The sequence below is a fragment of the Drosophila subpulchrella genome, unplaced genomic scaffold (assembly GCF_014743375.2).
Source record: "Drosophila subpulchrella strain 33 F10 #4 breed RU33 unplaced genomic scaffold, RU_Dsub_v1.1 Primary Assembly Seq354, whole genome shotgun sequence".
Lineage (NCBI taxonomy): Eukaryota > Metazoa > Arthropoda > Insecta > Diptera > Drosophilidae > Drosophila > Drosophila subpulchrella.
This window is the reverse complement of record NW_023665577.1, coordinates 9,230,207-9,243,791: the sequence shown is the minus strand read 5'-3', so window position 1 is coordinate 9,243,791 and position 13,585 is coordinate 9,230,207. Positions and strand designations below refer to the sequence as shown.

At 43.6% G+C, this 13,585-nt stretch overlaps 5 protein-coding genes across 5 annotated transcripts; 3 read left to right on the top strand and 2 right to left on the bottom strand.

The window, feature by feature from the left end:
* Positions 1–167: 167 nt before the first annotated feature.
* On the top strand, positions 168–498 carry LOC119560952 (PI-actitoxin-Axm2b). Its single transcript, XM_037874691.1, has 2 exons — positions 168–252; positions 311–498. Exons 1-2 carry the CDS (start codon positions 168–170, stop codon positions 496–498), a joined length of 273 nt encoding a protein of 90 aa, XP_037730619.1.
* A 199-nt stretch (positions 499–697) lies between these two features.
* LOC119560933 lies at positions 698–2,519 on the bottom strand. Its single transcript, XM_037874668.1, has 2 exons — positions 2,319–2,519; positions 698–2,258 (listed from the first exon to the last, which is right to left on the bottom strand). The coding sequence occupies exons 1-2, from the start codon at positions 2,451–2,453 to the stop codon at positions 756–758; spliced, it is 1,638 nt and encodes a 545-aa protein (XP_037730596.1). The 5' UTR covers positions 2,454–2,519; the 3' UTR covers positions 698–755.
* A 302-nt stretch (positions 2,520–2,821) lies between these two features.
* Positions 2,822–4,956, top strand: LOC119560859 (general transcription factor IIF subunit 1). Its single transcript, XM_037874527.1, has 4 exons — positions 2,822–2,971; positions 3,041–3,960; positions 4,022–4,612; positions 4,675–4,956. The coding sequence occupies exons 1-4, from the start codon at positions 2,948–2,950 to the stop codon at positions 4,874–4,876; spliced, it is 1,737 nt and encodes a 578-aa protein (XP_037730455.1). The 5' UTR covers positions 2,822–2,947; the 3' UTR covers positions 4,877–4,956.
* Positions 4,957–5,437: 481 nt separating this feature from the next.
* LOC119560503 (E3 ubiquitin-protein ligase RNF13) lies at positions 5,438–12,017 on the top strand. Its single transcript, XM_037873974.1, has 9 exons — positions 5,438–5,767; positions 7,857–8,134; positions 8,245–8,417; positions 8,477–8,571; positions 8,635–8,828; positions 8,893–9,088; positions 9,262–9,609; positions 9,673–9,820; positions 10,919–12,017. Exons 2-9 carry the CDS (start codon positions 8,024–8,026, stop codon positions 11,259–11,261), a joined length of 1,608 nt encoding a protein of 535 aa, XP_037729902.1. The 5' UTR covers positions 5,438–5,767; positions 7,857–8,023; the 3' UTR covers positions 11,262–12,017.
* Positions 12,018–12,519: 502 nt separating this feature from the next.
* On the bottom strand, positions 12,520–12,958 carry LOC119560284 (U-actitoxin-Avd3q-like). Its single transcript, XM_037873655.1, has 2 exons — positions 12,775–12,958; positions 12,520–12,716 (listed from the first exon to the last, which is right to left on the bottom strand). Exons 1-2 carry the CDS (start codon positions 12,857–12,859, stop codon positions 12,520–12,522), a joined length of 282 nt encoding a protein of 93 aa, XP_037729583.1. The 5' UTR covers positions 12,860–12,958.
* Positions 12,959–13,585: the final 627 nt, after the last annotated feature.

Genomic DNA, 13,585 nt, shown 5'->3' with positions numbered 1-13,585 from the left:
AAAGTTGACTTCTAAGAATAGCACTATCCGATCGTCTCAAGATAATAAAGACTATTGTTGAGATGTTTTGATTCGATTCGGGAAAAATGTGTGCGTCCAGCTATATAAGCCCAATAATCTGTCGAGATAATTCAAACCCAATCGAGCATCCTAAAAGTTCGTTCAAAATGAAGTTCCTTCTGGTTCTGGCCTGCGTTGTCCTTTATGTGTCCCTTTCATGTGCCCAGGAACGCTGCGTCGGACGTCCTAGTAGTAGGTTTACAAATCACTGCTGACGCTGTATAACTCTATCAACGTTCCTATCGAATAGATCGCCAGAATTGCGTCGGGGGTAAGCATGAAGGACATGGAGGTGGCCAATGCCGAAGAAGTGCTATGGACGAAATGTGGTACTGGGATCAGAGATCCAGTAGGTGCATCAAAATGAAATATCTCGGATGTGGCGGCAATCAAAACCGCTACTGCTCCTTGAGGCACTGTCAAAGTTCGTGTCCATGAACTTATACATTTTAATTGATCTTGACCCCGTTTTGATGATATTATGTTTTTGCTTCAATTTTATCCAACATAAAAAATAGAACTGCAATAAAATATTACGTCACAAATTTGCTTAAAATAGCTAATTAGGGTGAATTCTAAATTCGGAAAAAGCAGTTAAAAATCCGCGCAACAGCAACAAACTTTTTGTGTATCAAAGTTAAATAATTCTTTCAGATTCTTTATTTTTCAGCTAATCGACTAAAACTAGGCTAGAACTAAAGCTTTTCACGTTGCATCGCTTTCCAGATAGCGTTCATTCGAATGTGCCCCTCTCGCAGATTATTCAGCATGGCTTCGACGGTGCCTTCGACTGGCGATGATGTCCGGATGACGCCAGCTCTTTTGCATGCGACTACATGGCGATCGTGGCGCCATTTGGTTTTGAATGTTTTGTTACAGTGCTCGCAAACAAGACCTTCCTCGTCTCCATCCTCCTCGCCATCGGAACCAGCTTCATCCGGCTTGGTTGATTTACCGGACCTACTGGGACTGGACCATCTGGGCTCCGGTTTTATGAGCAATTGTGTCTTGTTCTTACGCTGCAGTTCCTCCTGGTGGTTGTAGCGGATGTGGTTGAGAATCTTCGAGGTGCTGGTCTTGGTGCGATCGCAGAGTGTGCACTTAAGGTAGGATCTGTAAGGCAGATGCTTGAAGTAGTGCTTTTGCAGAAGCGACCTATTGGTCGTCGGCTGCACCTCGCGGCAGTGCAGGCACATGGCCTTGCGCCCCGGCTCCATAATCTTGAAGCTGTTCTCGATAATGTGCTCGAAGTCGTGCTTCTTGAACACGTGCGCGCGCCATCCATCCATCGAGGCGATCTCTTTGCCGCAGTTTGGGCACAAGTATGACACGAGTTTTATCAGGCCATTGGTGGACATCTCCGTGTCTGAGTCACGGGTGGGCGTCGTTGACAGGCGACGGCGCTTAGCTGCTTGAACCCCTGAGTCTGATTTCATATCTTTCTTCAACTGGGCCACCTCGTCCTTGCCGAGGGCGTCGATCTCGATGATGACCACTTCCTGATTTTTCTGTGGCAGTTCTGTTTTCGCCAGCTGGTGCTCTTCAACTGCTGTTCCTTTGCTGCTGGTGGTGCCATCCTCAAAGATCTCCTGGCACAGGGCATCCAAGTCGTCTTCATACTTGGACACCTTTTCCTCCTCCTTGCGCACGATGTCCTCGTAGGCATTCAAACACCGATCCAGATTCTGTTCACTGACATTTGTATTGACCTTAGTGGAGACCGCAGGAGCTGTTGCTACTGCTGCCGCTGGTTGAGTGGGAGATTTCTCCAACTCCGTGTTTAGATCGATATCCATGAGAGCCTTTTGCAGCAGATCCTTTTGCTTTCTGTTCACGGATCCTTTGGGGCGGCCGCGTCCCTTTGTTGGACTCCCTGGATCAGATACTGCCACAGTGGTAGTCTTCGTTTGCTGCTGCCGCTTCATCTGGCGCAGTTTGTTCTCGTACTTCTCGATCTCCCGCATGTGCGTGTCCAACAGATGGACATTCAGAGCCCTGCGCCTTGTGTACGCCATGCGGCAGTGTACGCAGCGGTAGGTTTCACTGTGCTCCAGGTGCATGAAGTAGTGGTACTGCAGCAGGGCGATAGTCTTGTGGGCGTTCTCCACCCACTTGAAGCACAGCTGGCACTCGTGGAAGCGCTCGTCGATCTGGATGAAGTTGAAGTCCGAGTAGGTCTTCTTCAAATAGTCGTGTTTCTGTGGGCACATAACAAATCAGTAAACGATGCTTAAGCTTGGAGAAAATCTTCAACTTGCCGTGTTCAGATGCTGACGCCACTCGGCCTGCGTGCGAAAGGCCTTCCCGCATTCCGGGCATATGTATACCATGTGCGCCTCCAGACGCGCATTCAGCCGGCTCTGCTCATCCGAGAGCGTCACGTTCCGCGACATATTCCTTTGTTTTTAAGCGTCCAATTGCCGAAGTAAAATTAAACAATCCAAACTAAACTAATTCCGCGAGACTGAGAACTAGAGATGAGCGATAGCCGGCACAGAGTCACTGCTTTGACTGTGACTGTGAACGGTCACTCCTTTTTGATCGAATAAGGTTTTTCTCAAAACTGTTGAGTGGTTTAGAAATCAGCACAAAATAAAAATCTTGTTTAATTTTATTTTTAGTTATTGTCTTAAAGTATTAGTAGTGTAAAGAACTTAAAATATAATCCCTACATATATATTTAAGTAATAGTGAGTAAGGATAGACAGCCCTGGTTTTCGATAAATAACAGGTCTATTCACTGCAGTTGTGTTATCGAGCGATCGGCCCATCACTAGGAAATCCAGCACTTCTGCCCGCGACTTGAAATAGTTTGGAAAATATATAAAAATATCCGTTAATTAGGAACCTATGATAGTTATTAAGCCTTAAAGTGGATCATATAACCATGTCGAGTGCGTCGAAGTCGGTGGTAAGTCGTAAATCTCTGCGCTTTCTCCCCCAACACTTCATTTTCGGACTTAACTTGATCTTTTTGCAGCCGAGCGCTGCTAGCGGGAGCTCCACGTCCGCAGCTGCTGCCGCCGCAGCCTCCGTCGCCTCAGGATCCGCCTCCTCCTCCGCCAACGTGCAGGAGTTCAAGATCCGGGTGCCCAAGATGCCCAAGAAGCACCATGTGATGAGGTTCAACGCCACGCTGAACGTCGATTTCGCCCAGTGGCGCAATGTGAAACTGGAGCGGGAGAACAACATGAAGGAGTTTCGGGGCATGGAGGAGGACCAGCCCAAGTTCGGCGCTGGATCGGAGTACAACCGGGATCAGCGAGAGGAGGCACGCCGAAAGAAATTTGGAATTATAGCGCGGAAGTACCGCCCCGAGGCGCAGCCTTGGATCCTGAAAGTTGGTGGCAAGACCGGAAAAAAGTTCAAGGGCATCCGAGAGGGTGGCGTGGGCGAGAATGCCGCCTTCTATGTATTCACCCATGCACCAGACGGCGCCATCGAGGCGTATCCCCTGACCGAATGGTACAACTTCCAGCCCATTCAACGATACAAATCTCTGTCGGCGGAGGAGGCCGAACAGGAATTCGGTCGCCGGAAGAAGGTCATGAACTACTTCTCCCTTATGTTGCGGAAGCGCCTGCGCGGCGACGAGGAGGAGGAGCAGGATCCAGAGGAGGCCAAGCTGATAAAGGCAGCCACCAAGAAGTCCAAGGAGCTCAAGATCACTGATATGGACGAATGGATCGATTCCGAGGATGAGTCCGACTCGGAGGACGAGGAGGATAAGAAGAAGAAGGAGCAGGAGGACAGCGACGACGGCAAGTCCAAAGGCAAGGGCAAGAAGGGTGCAGACAAGAAAAAGAAGAAGCGGGATGTGGATGATGAGGCTTTCGAAGAGTCGGACGACGGTGACGAGGAGGGCAGGGAAATGGACTACGACACCAGCTCCAGTGAAGAGTACGTATCACACTTTATATATATTTATCATATTGTAACCACTGTTTATGCGTGATTTTAGTGAACCAGATCCGGAGGCAAAGGTGGACAAGGACATGAAGGGCGTGGCCGAGGAGGATGCACTGCGGAAGTTGCTCACCTCCGACGAAGAGGAGGAGGACGAGAAGAAGTCTGATGAGTCTGACAAGGAGGACGCCGATGGCGAGAAGAAAAAGAAGGATAAGGGCAAGGAAGAGAGCTCCAAGGACAAAAAGAAAAAGAAACCGTCCAAGGACGACAAGAAGGGCAAGTCAACTGGCAGCGGAGACTCGTCCACAGACTTTAGCTCCGACAGCACGGACTCCGAGGACGACCTCAGCAATGGGCCGCCCAAAAAGAAGCCCACCTCCAAGGACAAAGACAAGGAGAAGGAGAAGGAAAAAGAGAGCGCTGCCAGCAGCAAGGCCTCGACCAGCAGCAGCAGCAATGCCAACAAATCGCGCTCGGCTACGCCCACGCTCTCGACGGATGCCAGCAAGCGCAAGATGAACAGCCTGCCCAGCGATCTCACCGGCTCGGACACCAGCAACAGTCCCACCAGCACCCCTGCGAAGAGGCCCAAGAACGAGATCAGCACCTCGCTGCCCTCTTCCTTCTCTGGCGGCAAAGTCGAGTAAGCAACAGCTTGGAATCCACACTGGAATACCTAATTATACTGCATTCATTTCTCTTTAGGGACTACGGCATCACAGAGGAGGCAGTGCGTCGCTATCTCAAGCGCAAACCCCTTACGGCCACCGAGCTGCTTACCAAGTTCAAGAACAAGAAGACGCCCGTCTCGAGCGACCGGCTGGTCGAGACAATGACGAAAATCCTAAAGAAGATAAATCCCGTCAAGCACACTATCCAAGGGAAAATGTATCTCTGGATCAAGTAGCCTGCAGCTATGTGATTGTAAAGTTTCATAATCCAAATGCATTATTGTTCCACTTAATATACTCTCGCAATCATTTAAAATTCGTGTTTAAATCGGGTTAACTTAAGAAAGTATCCAATTAGCATGTTAAAACAGAATCTCCCGGAAATCACATAAATTGAAAAGAAAGAATTTGAAAATAATCAAGTCAGTTAATAAACGATTATTGGAACTACGATTTTATGGGTATAATGAGTCTAAATAGGAACAGGAACTTTTAAAGAAATTAAGCTTGAAGATAATTAACATTGCTTTTTGTCATGATCAAGTCGTGAAACTTTATTGGAAAAACAATAAACAATATTTTTGTCCTTTCTAATAGTAAATAATCTCAGCGGCATATAAGCAATTCCAAAGGGTATATTTGAAACATTTTGAATTTTCAAATAGTTGCTTTTGTTTACATTTGGGTGCTAGGGGTGTGATTTTGTATGGTGAAAATCGAATACTATCGCATGAAATAGGAAACGTCGATACATTACTGTTAGCAACAAGATTGTATCGAATAGTCATCGATTTTGTTCCACCTCTAGTTGTGTGTGTGTGCGGATGGGATGTAAATTCTAATATCCGATAATTAGGAAAGTGAACTGAACCCAAAGTGTCTCTTATCGCGACTGTCATGCACTTTCCGCAGCCAATGAGCTGGCCACAATCCCGTTGAAATTCTACCAAGAACGAAAGGAAAATCAAGGAAATCCCCGGGAAGGAGCCAAACAAAGTACAACGCAATACCACTGCGATGGCGACGAGTGAAGGGGCGAGCGAGTGTTGAAAAAATCGGATTGGGTTAAGGAATTGGCCAGAAATCGGCCCAAGAAGTTAGCCAACAGCAGGGAAAACACTAATCAAGTGAGTGGGCAGTGGGCGTACGTGAAAAAAGTCGGGGGAAATGCACAGGAAAACGCTCAGCTGCTTTGTTGTTGTGCTAATTGAACATACACACACATAGACGACGCAGCAGATACGCCTGAAAAAAGCATAACAAAAGCGAATATACGAAATTGAAGTACATTAACTTGTGGCTGCTGCCCCCCAATTGGGCGCATTACTCGCGTATCCTTTGGGGTTTTTCACCTGTAACTCGGTTGGCCGCAATCAAGGAAATACATATTCCAAGGCACATATGTATGCACGGATTGTATATACATTCCTACAAAAAGAAAACCTTGAAACCACACTCGTGCCTTGTAAAGTTCAAGGTGTGCGTGTGTGACTGTGGGTGGGTGGGCGTTGCGTGAGCTGTGTAATGTGTAATTTGATATCGGCCCTCGAAACAAAGCGACTTAACGCGAATTTCACAGATTCCACTTTTCCCACACATTCCTTATTGGTAAACTGTCTGTCGTCTGCCAGGACATGTCTTCTGTATGTTCTTTTTTTGTTGAAAGATCCTTGACTTTTCCTTTTTTTTATAAACCCTCTTGCAAAAAATATAAATTCCTCATTCTTGCAAGGATAAATGTATTTTTTTAAGATGAAAATTCAAATTAAAAATAAATAAAAAGAATTGTTTATAAAATGACACACCATTTAAAGATTAAAAAATATTTACATTGAATAAGTAAAATACATATAAAAAAGTTCTGCTGATAATAGATACCCAACGAATTTTATTTTCAAGGGAATACCATCTTCTGATATCCTCTTACCCATAAGCTTAAAAATAACAAAAACTTAGTGCTTAATTTCCGCATCAAAATCGTTTTGTCATTAAAATTATTAACACGTATTATACTTTTTATTATTCTTATATTTTATAGTGGATTGCCAAAATTCCTTTTATTGTTTAATTTATAGTTATTTTTGCATTCAGTTTAAAATTACAAAACAATTCTAATTGAAAACGAAGGTAACTTTAATGTAATGTGCGACTCATAATTCTTGGGCAATCCCTTGGGTGAAATTCTATTAAACGCACGCGCCTCCACAGATTGAATTTCGCATTGGAAAAGCAATGGTCGGCCTCTCATTTATTGTTTACCCATCCAATAAAACAAAGTCACGTTCTCATTAAAGTCTCTGCTCCGTTTGTCTATCGATGTGCTAATGCCTGTGACGTTTTCTTTGTTAAACCTTAAATTTAATACACATTTTGTGACATATTTGCACACCGCCTCCCCGGAGTGTGGGCCAAATATATTAGCAGATTTTAGAATTTTTCGTTAAAAACTTTCCACACTTGTTTCTGGCCCATCTGTGGGTCCAATCCGTCGGCGTTCTGGCGTCGATTAGCAAAAAGGGCAAGCGATTGGGTTCTTATCATGGAGAGCTGTCCGTGATTCATCTGGTTTAAGCCGGCAAACAGACCTACTTGTCTTGATTACTGCAGCTGCCCCAAGATCTCGGTCACTATTGGATCGCGATAAAATCAATTGATGGCGAATTGAGCTCAATAATGGACATGCAGCGAAATGCATTGATTTTTTCTGTTAAGTAAGCATAAAATGCATTCGAGAGAATCTACAACGTCCGCCGCTGTGCCAACAAACAAAACAGCTGTTGACTGCAGCATGACTGAAGAAACGTTCCATTTTTGCAGAATCAACAATATAACAATACACCCAGTTGGTCGTGAAATAAAAAATAATGATCACAAGCCGTTTATCTTATCAGCTGAGCTGCTTGTTTGTCAATGACTTGGAGGCGGGGAGGAATACCCGCAGGTTGCCTTTATGCAGGGTCCTCACTTACAATAGTGGACAGGATAATAGCACTTCAGTTCACATTAAATTATACCTTGATTAAATAGGCTTAATAGTTTTTTATAACAACTTTAATATTCTGGCTTAAAATAGTAATTTCTTTTTATTCAGAATAGATTATAGCTTTTAAGTTGTAAGGAGTACTTAAACATTAAAAAATGTATCTTTTAATTAAACAATCTTTACGTGTCCAGATATATCACTTGTTTAAACACACTCGCCTTCTTGTTTTTCAGTCCGAGGCCCAAACGCACAGAATCGCTGTCGGTGGCACACAGATGAGACATGCTAATAGTGCGGATGGTAAGGACAAATTGCAGCAGCAGCGGACATAGCGGACTAGAGCAATAACAGTATAGACGAAGACCCGATCGTCTCCAGAAGTCGTGTCCTGTGTGGCAGAATGTCCCAGAGGAGTTGTCACATACTCACCCTTCTGGGTTTGTGCCTGGTCTGTCATGAGGCGGCCGTGGTCAGGGGCCACGTGCTGGTCTACCGAAAAACAACGAGCCAGGCAAGTTCTTTGAGTAACTGAAAATAAGGTTTATTATATAAATAAACTACATTATACATTATACATTGTACTACGCCAACAAACACTAAATATTTATTGCTTTCTTACAGTTGATTGAAGAGTTTAATGACATGCCAGCACAGTTCGGCCCCCATCTGCCATCAAATGGTCTCAAAGTGTACGTGGTTCCCGCCAAGCGCCCTTACTACGGTTGTGATAGTCTGGACAGGCCGCCGCATCTTAATTACCCATCCACAGCCAAATTCGTGGCACTAGTATCGCGGTGAGTAAAATAAGTTAAAAATAAACAAATTCATTAGGCTAAATTCGGTTCTTTTGTAGCGGCGGCGATTGCACCTTTGAGCGCAAGGTTCGAGTGGCCCAGAACGCAAGCTATTCTGCTGTGATTGTTTACAATAACGAAGGCGATGACTTGGGTAAGCGAATATACTTAAGTCCAGGTATAAATAGCCAATTTCTTATCGTTATCCAAATTTCAGAACAAATGTCCGCCGACAATTCGTCTGGCATAAGAATACCCTCTGTTTTCGTGGGCCATACAACAGGTATAGCGCTGGTCACTTACATGACGCCCGAGGTGGTGCTGATCATCAACGATGAGCTGCCCTTCAACATTAATACCCAGCTGATATTGCCCTTCTCCATACTGATTGGCCTGTGCTTCATCATCATGGTGAGAGATCTGAAGCTTAATGGCTTGTTTTTGCTCTGACCGGATTTCTTTGTTTGTCGGACAGGTTGTCTATATGATCTACAAGTGCATCCGTGAGCAGCGCCGCCTGCGTCGCCATCGACTGCCAAAGAGCATGCTGAAGAAGTTGCCGGTGCTCCGATACACCAAGAACAATGCGAACAACAAATATGACACCTGCGTGATCTGTTTGGAGGACTTCATCGAGGACGATAAGCTGCGTGTGCTGCCCTGCTCGCATCGTAAGAAATTATATTTATTAAATAGTTGAGCAGTTTGTCGAAGTTTGGCTTCAAATATATTTTTTTATTGTCATTTATATCATAAATCTAATAACATAAAGCTAAATGATATTTTAGAAGATATATTTTTTTTTTAATATTAAAAATACTAATACGACGAACACTCCTTGTAGCTTATCACACACACTGCATCGATCCATGGCTTACTGAAAACCGACGTGTCTGTCCCATCTGTAAGCGCAAGGTTTTTACGAAGGGCGAAGCGCGTGCAAGTCGGAGTCGACAGCCTTCTTTGGATAATGTCACCGACACAGATGACGACACGACGCCCCTACTGCAGCAACAACAGACCAACAGCAGGCAGGTGAGCTCCGCCTCCTCGGCTGCTGGAGCAACTGCCGGGAGCAGCTCGAGTGTAGCGGCGGCGGCCAACGCAGGAACAACGCGACACGGAACCTTCCGGCGTGGAGACGGTGGCCGAAATCCCTTCGAGGAATCCCAAAGCTCTGACGATGAGAACGGTGCGTCTGCTCACGAAATTAATTCTTTGATTGTTCAATTAACTAATCGAATTGCTCGTGCAGCCCTGCTGGACTCCGCTATGCGTCCGGCCACGTCCTCTGGAGCACACGAACGGATCAATCCCTTCGATCGTGCTCCCAATCTGCCGGCCCACCTAGCTGAACAGTTAACTGAAAGTCGGCCCTCGGTCTGGTCGAGAATCAATTTCGGGTAAGCCACTATTTGTGTAAAAATTTACCGGTAGAGGGTTAGAAATTATCAAGACTGTTGGCAGGAAATCGTCGTCTGTTTCTATCCGATTTTAACTTCAAGATATTTAAGCGTTTAAAATTCTGGTTAATCTGTCGACAATATCTAATTAAATAAATTATATTTCAATTATCGCGATCTCTTGCCACAGCACTAGGCTTTTTGGGAAGATAATTATACCCGTTACTCGTAGAGTAAAAGGGTATACTAGATTCGTCGAAAAGTATGTAACAGGCAGAAGGAAGCGCTTCCGACCCCATAAAGTATATATATTCTTGATCAGGATCACTAGCCGAGTCGATCTAGCCATGTCCGTCTGTCCGTCTGTCCGTATGAACGCTGAGATCTCGGAAACTATAAAAGCTACAATACTGGGATTAGGCATGCAGATTCCTGAGATTCCTGCGCAGCGTAAGTTTGTTTCAGAAGAGTGCCACGCCCACTCTAACGCCCACAAACTGCCCAAAACTGTGGCTCCTACAGTTTTGATGCTAGAACAAAAATTTTAACTGAAATGTGTTGTTCTCATCAATACCTACCGATTGACCAAAAAAAAGTTTGCCACGCCCACTTAAACGCCCACAAACCGCCCACAAACTTCAAAAAATCGTAAATATGAACGCGGATATCTCGGAAAATATCAAAGATAGAGAAACGGGATTTCAGATTTAGATTCCGTAGGCTTGAGCGCAGCGCAAGTTTGTTACGCGAATATGCCACGCCCACTCTAACGCCCACAAACCGCCCAAATCTGTGGCGCCCACAATTTTCATGCTAGATAAAAAATTTTAACTGAAATGTATTGGTCTCGTCAATACCTATCGATTGATTTAAAAAAAACTTTGCCACGCCCACTCTAACGCCCACAACGCTTAAATCTGTCTACCGCCGGTAGGTGGCGCATTTGCTGCTTGCATATCTCCATTGGTCCCTTTACCTGAGTAACGGGTATCTGATAGTCGAGGTACTCGACTATAGCGTTCTTCCTTGTTTTAGATGTATTAAAATAGATAGCTTCTATCTATGTATAAACTAAATGATTCCTTTTACTTTCTTCAGATCGTTCTTCCGCCGCCAGCCGACTGTGATTAGTGTGGCGGCGCCACCCTATCTGGAGCACGTTGAGTCGGGTACCAGTGCCATGGGTCTGCCGGCGACGGGGACAATTGCTGTAGCCTCGCCCGCATCGAACAACATCCTCAATCCGAATTTAAGCGGCTCCTTTAAGGACGACGACGATATGCCACCGCATCGCTCGATCTACGAACCGATAGCAATCAGCACGCCTGCCGCGGACTCGCAAGCAGCCGATGATTCGGCGTTCCTGCAAACGCCCACGCAGGGCGGCATAGGCGTGGCTGCCCTGCCGCACAGCGCATCTGATCGCCAGTTTCTCATATGAGGCGAGCTAGTTCGCCGCGAGTCCTTAGCCTGTAGGTTGTAGGTGGTCGCCGATCCTTGAACCATGAACCCGGGTCCGGTTTTTCGTTTGGGTTCGCGATCAATGCTGTGGCTGCCAGCTGCTTTGTTTTAAACAATTAACAAATGTTTATTATTAATATTAATAAATATGTAGCCGATCCTTGTGTTGGACTGTGCGCTGTCCGACTTCCAGGGCACCCACCCAAAAAAAAAAACCCACACAGACACGAAACACACACACGTCATTTATATGCGTATACAAATTGTGATTTATTTTATATACATTTTACAATTAACCCAATTGGCACACTAAATACCGCCTCGCCTGCAAACTCCCAACCAAAAATGTAACCGATAGATGAAAGGCGAAAAATACAAAGTTAAGATTTAATTGTTTACCTGATTCGCGTTAATCATTCAGTTAAAACAGCTTAATATCCAAGCAACACTCAGATACACCTATTAAACTGATTCACGAACATAGTCATGTTTTACCCAAAAAGTGGTGTTTTTATTTTGATGTTTTTGAGAACTGTTTTCCAACAAAATCACAATGAAATTAATTAAAACAATCGATCATGTGGCATTGGCCTGTATATTGTACATTATTCTCGATTTAACTAATTTTAAGTTTACTATATAGCATGTGAAACTGAAATCCAATGATGCAATAGATTTTCGACCCATGTTTTCAGAGGCGAAACAATTTTTTTTCAAATATGATCAAATTATATTTCAAGTCAATGTCGTTGCCACACTCCACTAAAGTAGAAAACGTAAGCGCTAGTTTGTGATTATTTTTCCCAAAAAACTAAATATGCAACCATTAAAAGCTGTTCACAACAAAACGAAATCAATTAGGGCATAGATGCAGATATATATATTTAAATATGCTGTGGCAGTATAATCTAAAATTTAATTTACATTCAACAAAATAAACGTAATGGACAAAAAATAATCTAACGTTATAACTTTATTTCTTAGCACTTACAGGTAAGAAAAGGGCTTGAAATATGAATATTAATGTTGATAAGAAATTAATATGTTATTTGCGGTTCGCAAGCTATAACGATGGAAATAAGGAGGGTATTTCCCCAAAAGTGGTTACTAATAACACAAGATTATTTATTAAATAGACATTGAATAAACCCAGAGTCTATCTGTGAACCGCAAGACCGGGTTACTTTGGCGCAGTTTATATATTTAATTTTTACTTTGTGAAAAAAGTTGGAACAGTACTAAGGTCGATTGGGACATAATCTTTGGCAGTGACTTAATGAGCAATAGCGGTTTTTGTTGCCACGACATCCGAGATACCTCATCTTTCGACACTTCCTAGATCTCTGGTCCCAGTACCACATTTCTTTCATAGCATATCTTTGACAGTTCCATCCACTGAGTCCTTCATTCTTTCCGCGTTCGCAATTCAGACCGTCTATTTGGAAGTAGAGTTCATGCAGTTATATTGCTTTAACTATCAAATGTAATCGAACCTCTAGGAAGTCCATTGCAGCTTTCTTGAGCACATGTGACGGACACACAAAGGAAAACGCAAGCCAGAACCGAAAGCAACTTCATTTTGAACGTACTTATTTGGATGCTCGAAATGATTTAAATGAACTGTACATTTATGGGCTTATATAGGTGGGGATGCCAACATATTTTCCACCACGAATCGAAAACAACTCAACAATGGCCTCCATTGTTGAGTATATTTTGAGACGATCAGATAAAGGTACCGGGACGATTCTAAAAATTAAGCACCTTTCTGTCGGCATACATATATATGATGTCTGAGAACAATGCCAGCAATTCGTTTAAAAGGCTTTGACTAAACTTCGCTAAGATAATGGAGGGTACCATTCCTTCAAAAATGCTCACTTTCAAGCTTTAATACACGTTGCACGATTGACATTTGTTTGTGTCTGTATGAAAGAGAAATGGACCTTAACATGGACCATAATAAAAACAATATTAAAAATCCCAAACAGAAACCTGATAAACCTTAAAAGCAAGGGATTTAGGGTCTCCTTATGTAAAAAAAATGACGAATTGAAAATTTCCTGTGACATTAAAGTTTAAATGCGTTCAAGTTAGAATGACAAATAAAAGATTTAACTACGAACGCGAATATAAGTCGGTTCTTGAAGATACTTGCTTATACAGGCAACTAAAAAATATAATTTTACAAAAACATTCGTTTTGAGCACAGCTGTATGTATCTCTATGACGGTGATTTATTTCGGTTAAAGCTTCGTTAAGAAATCCTACAAAAATTTGATGCTTGACGTTTAAAAGATGAAA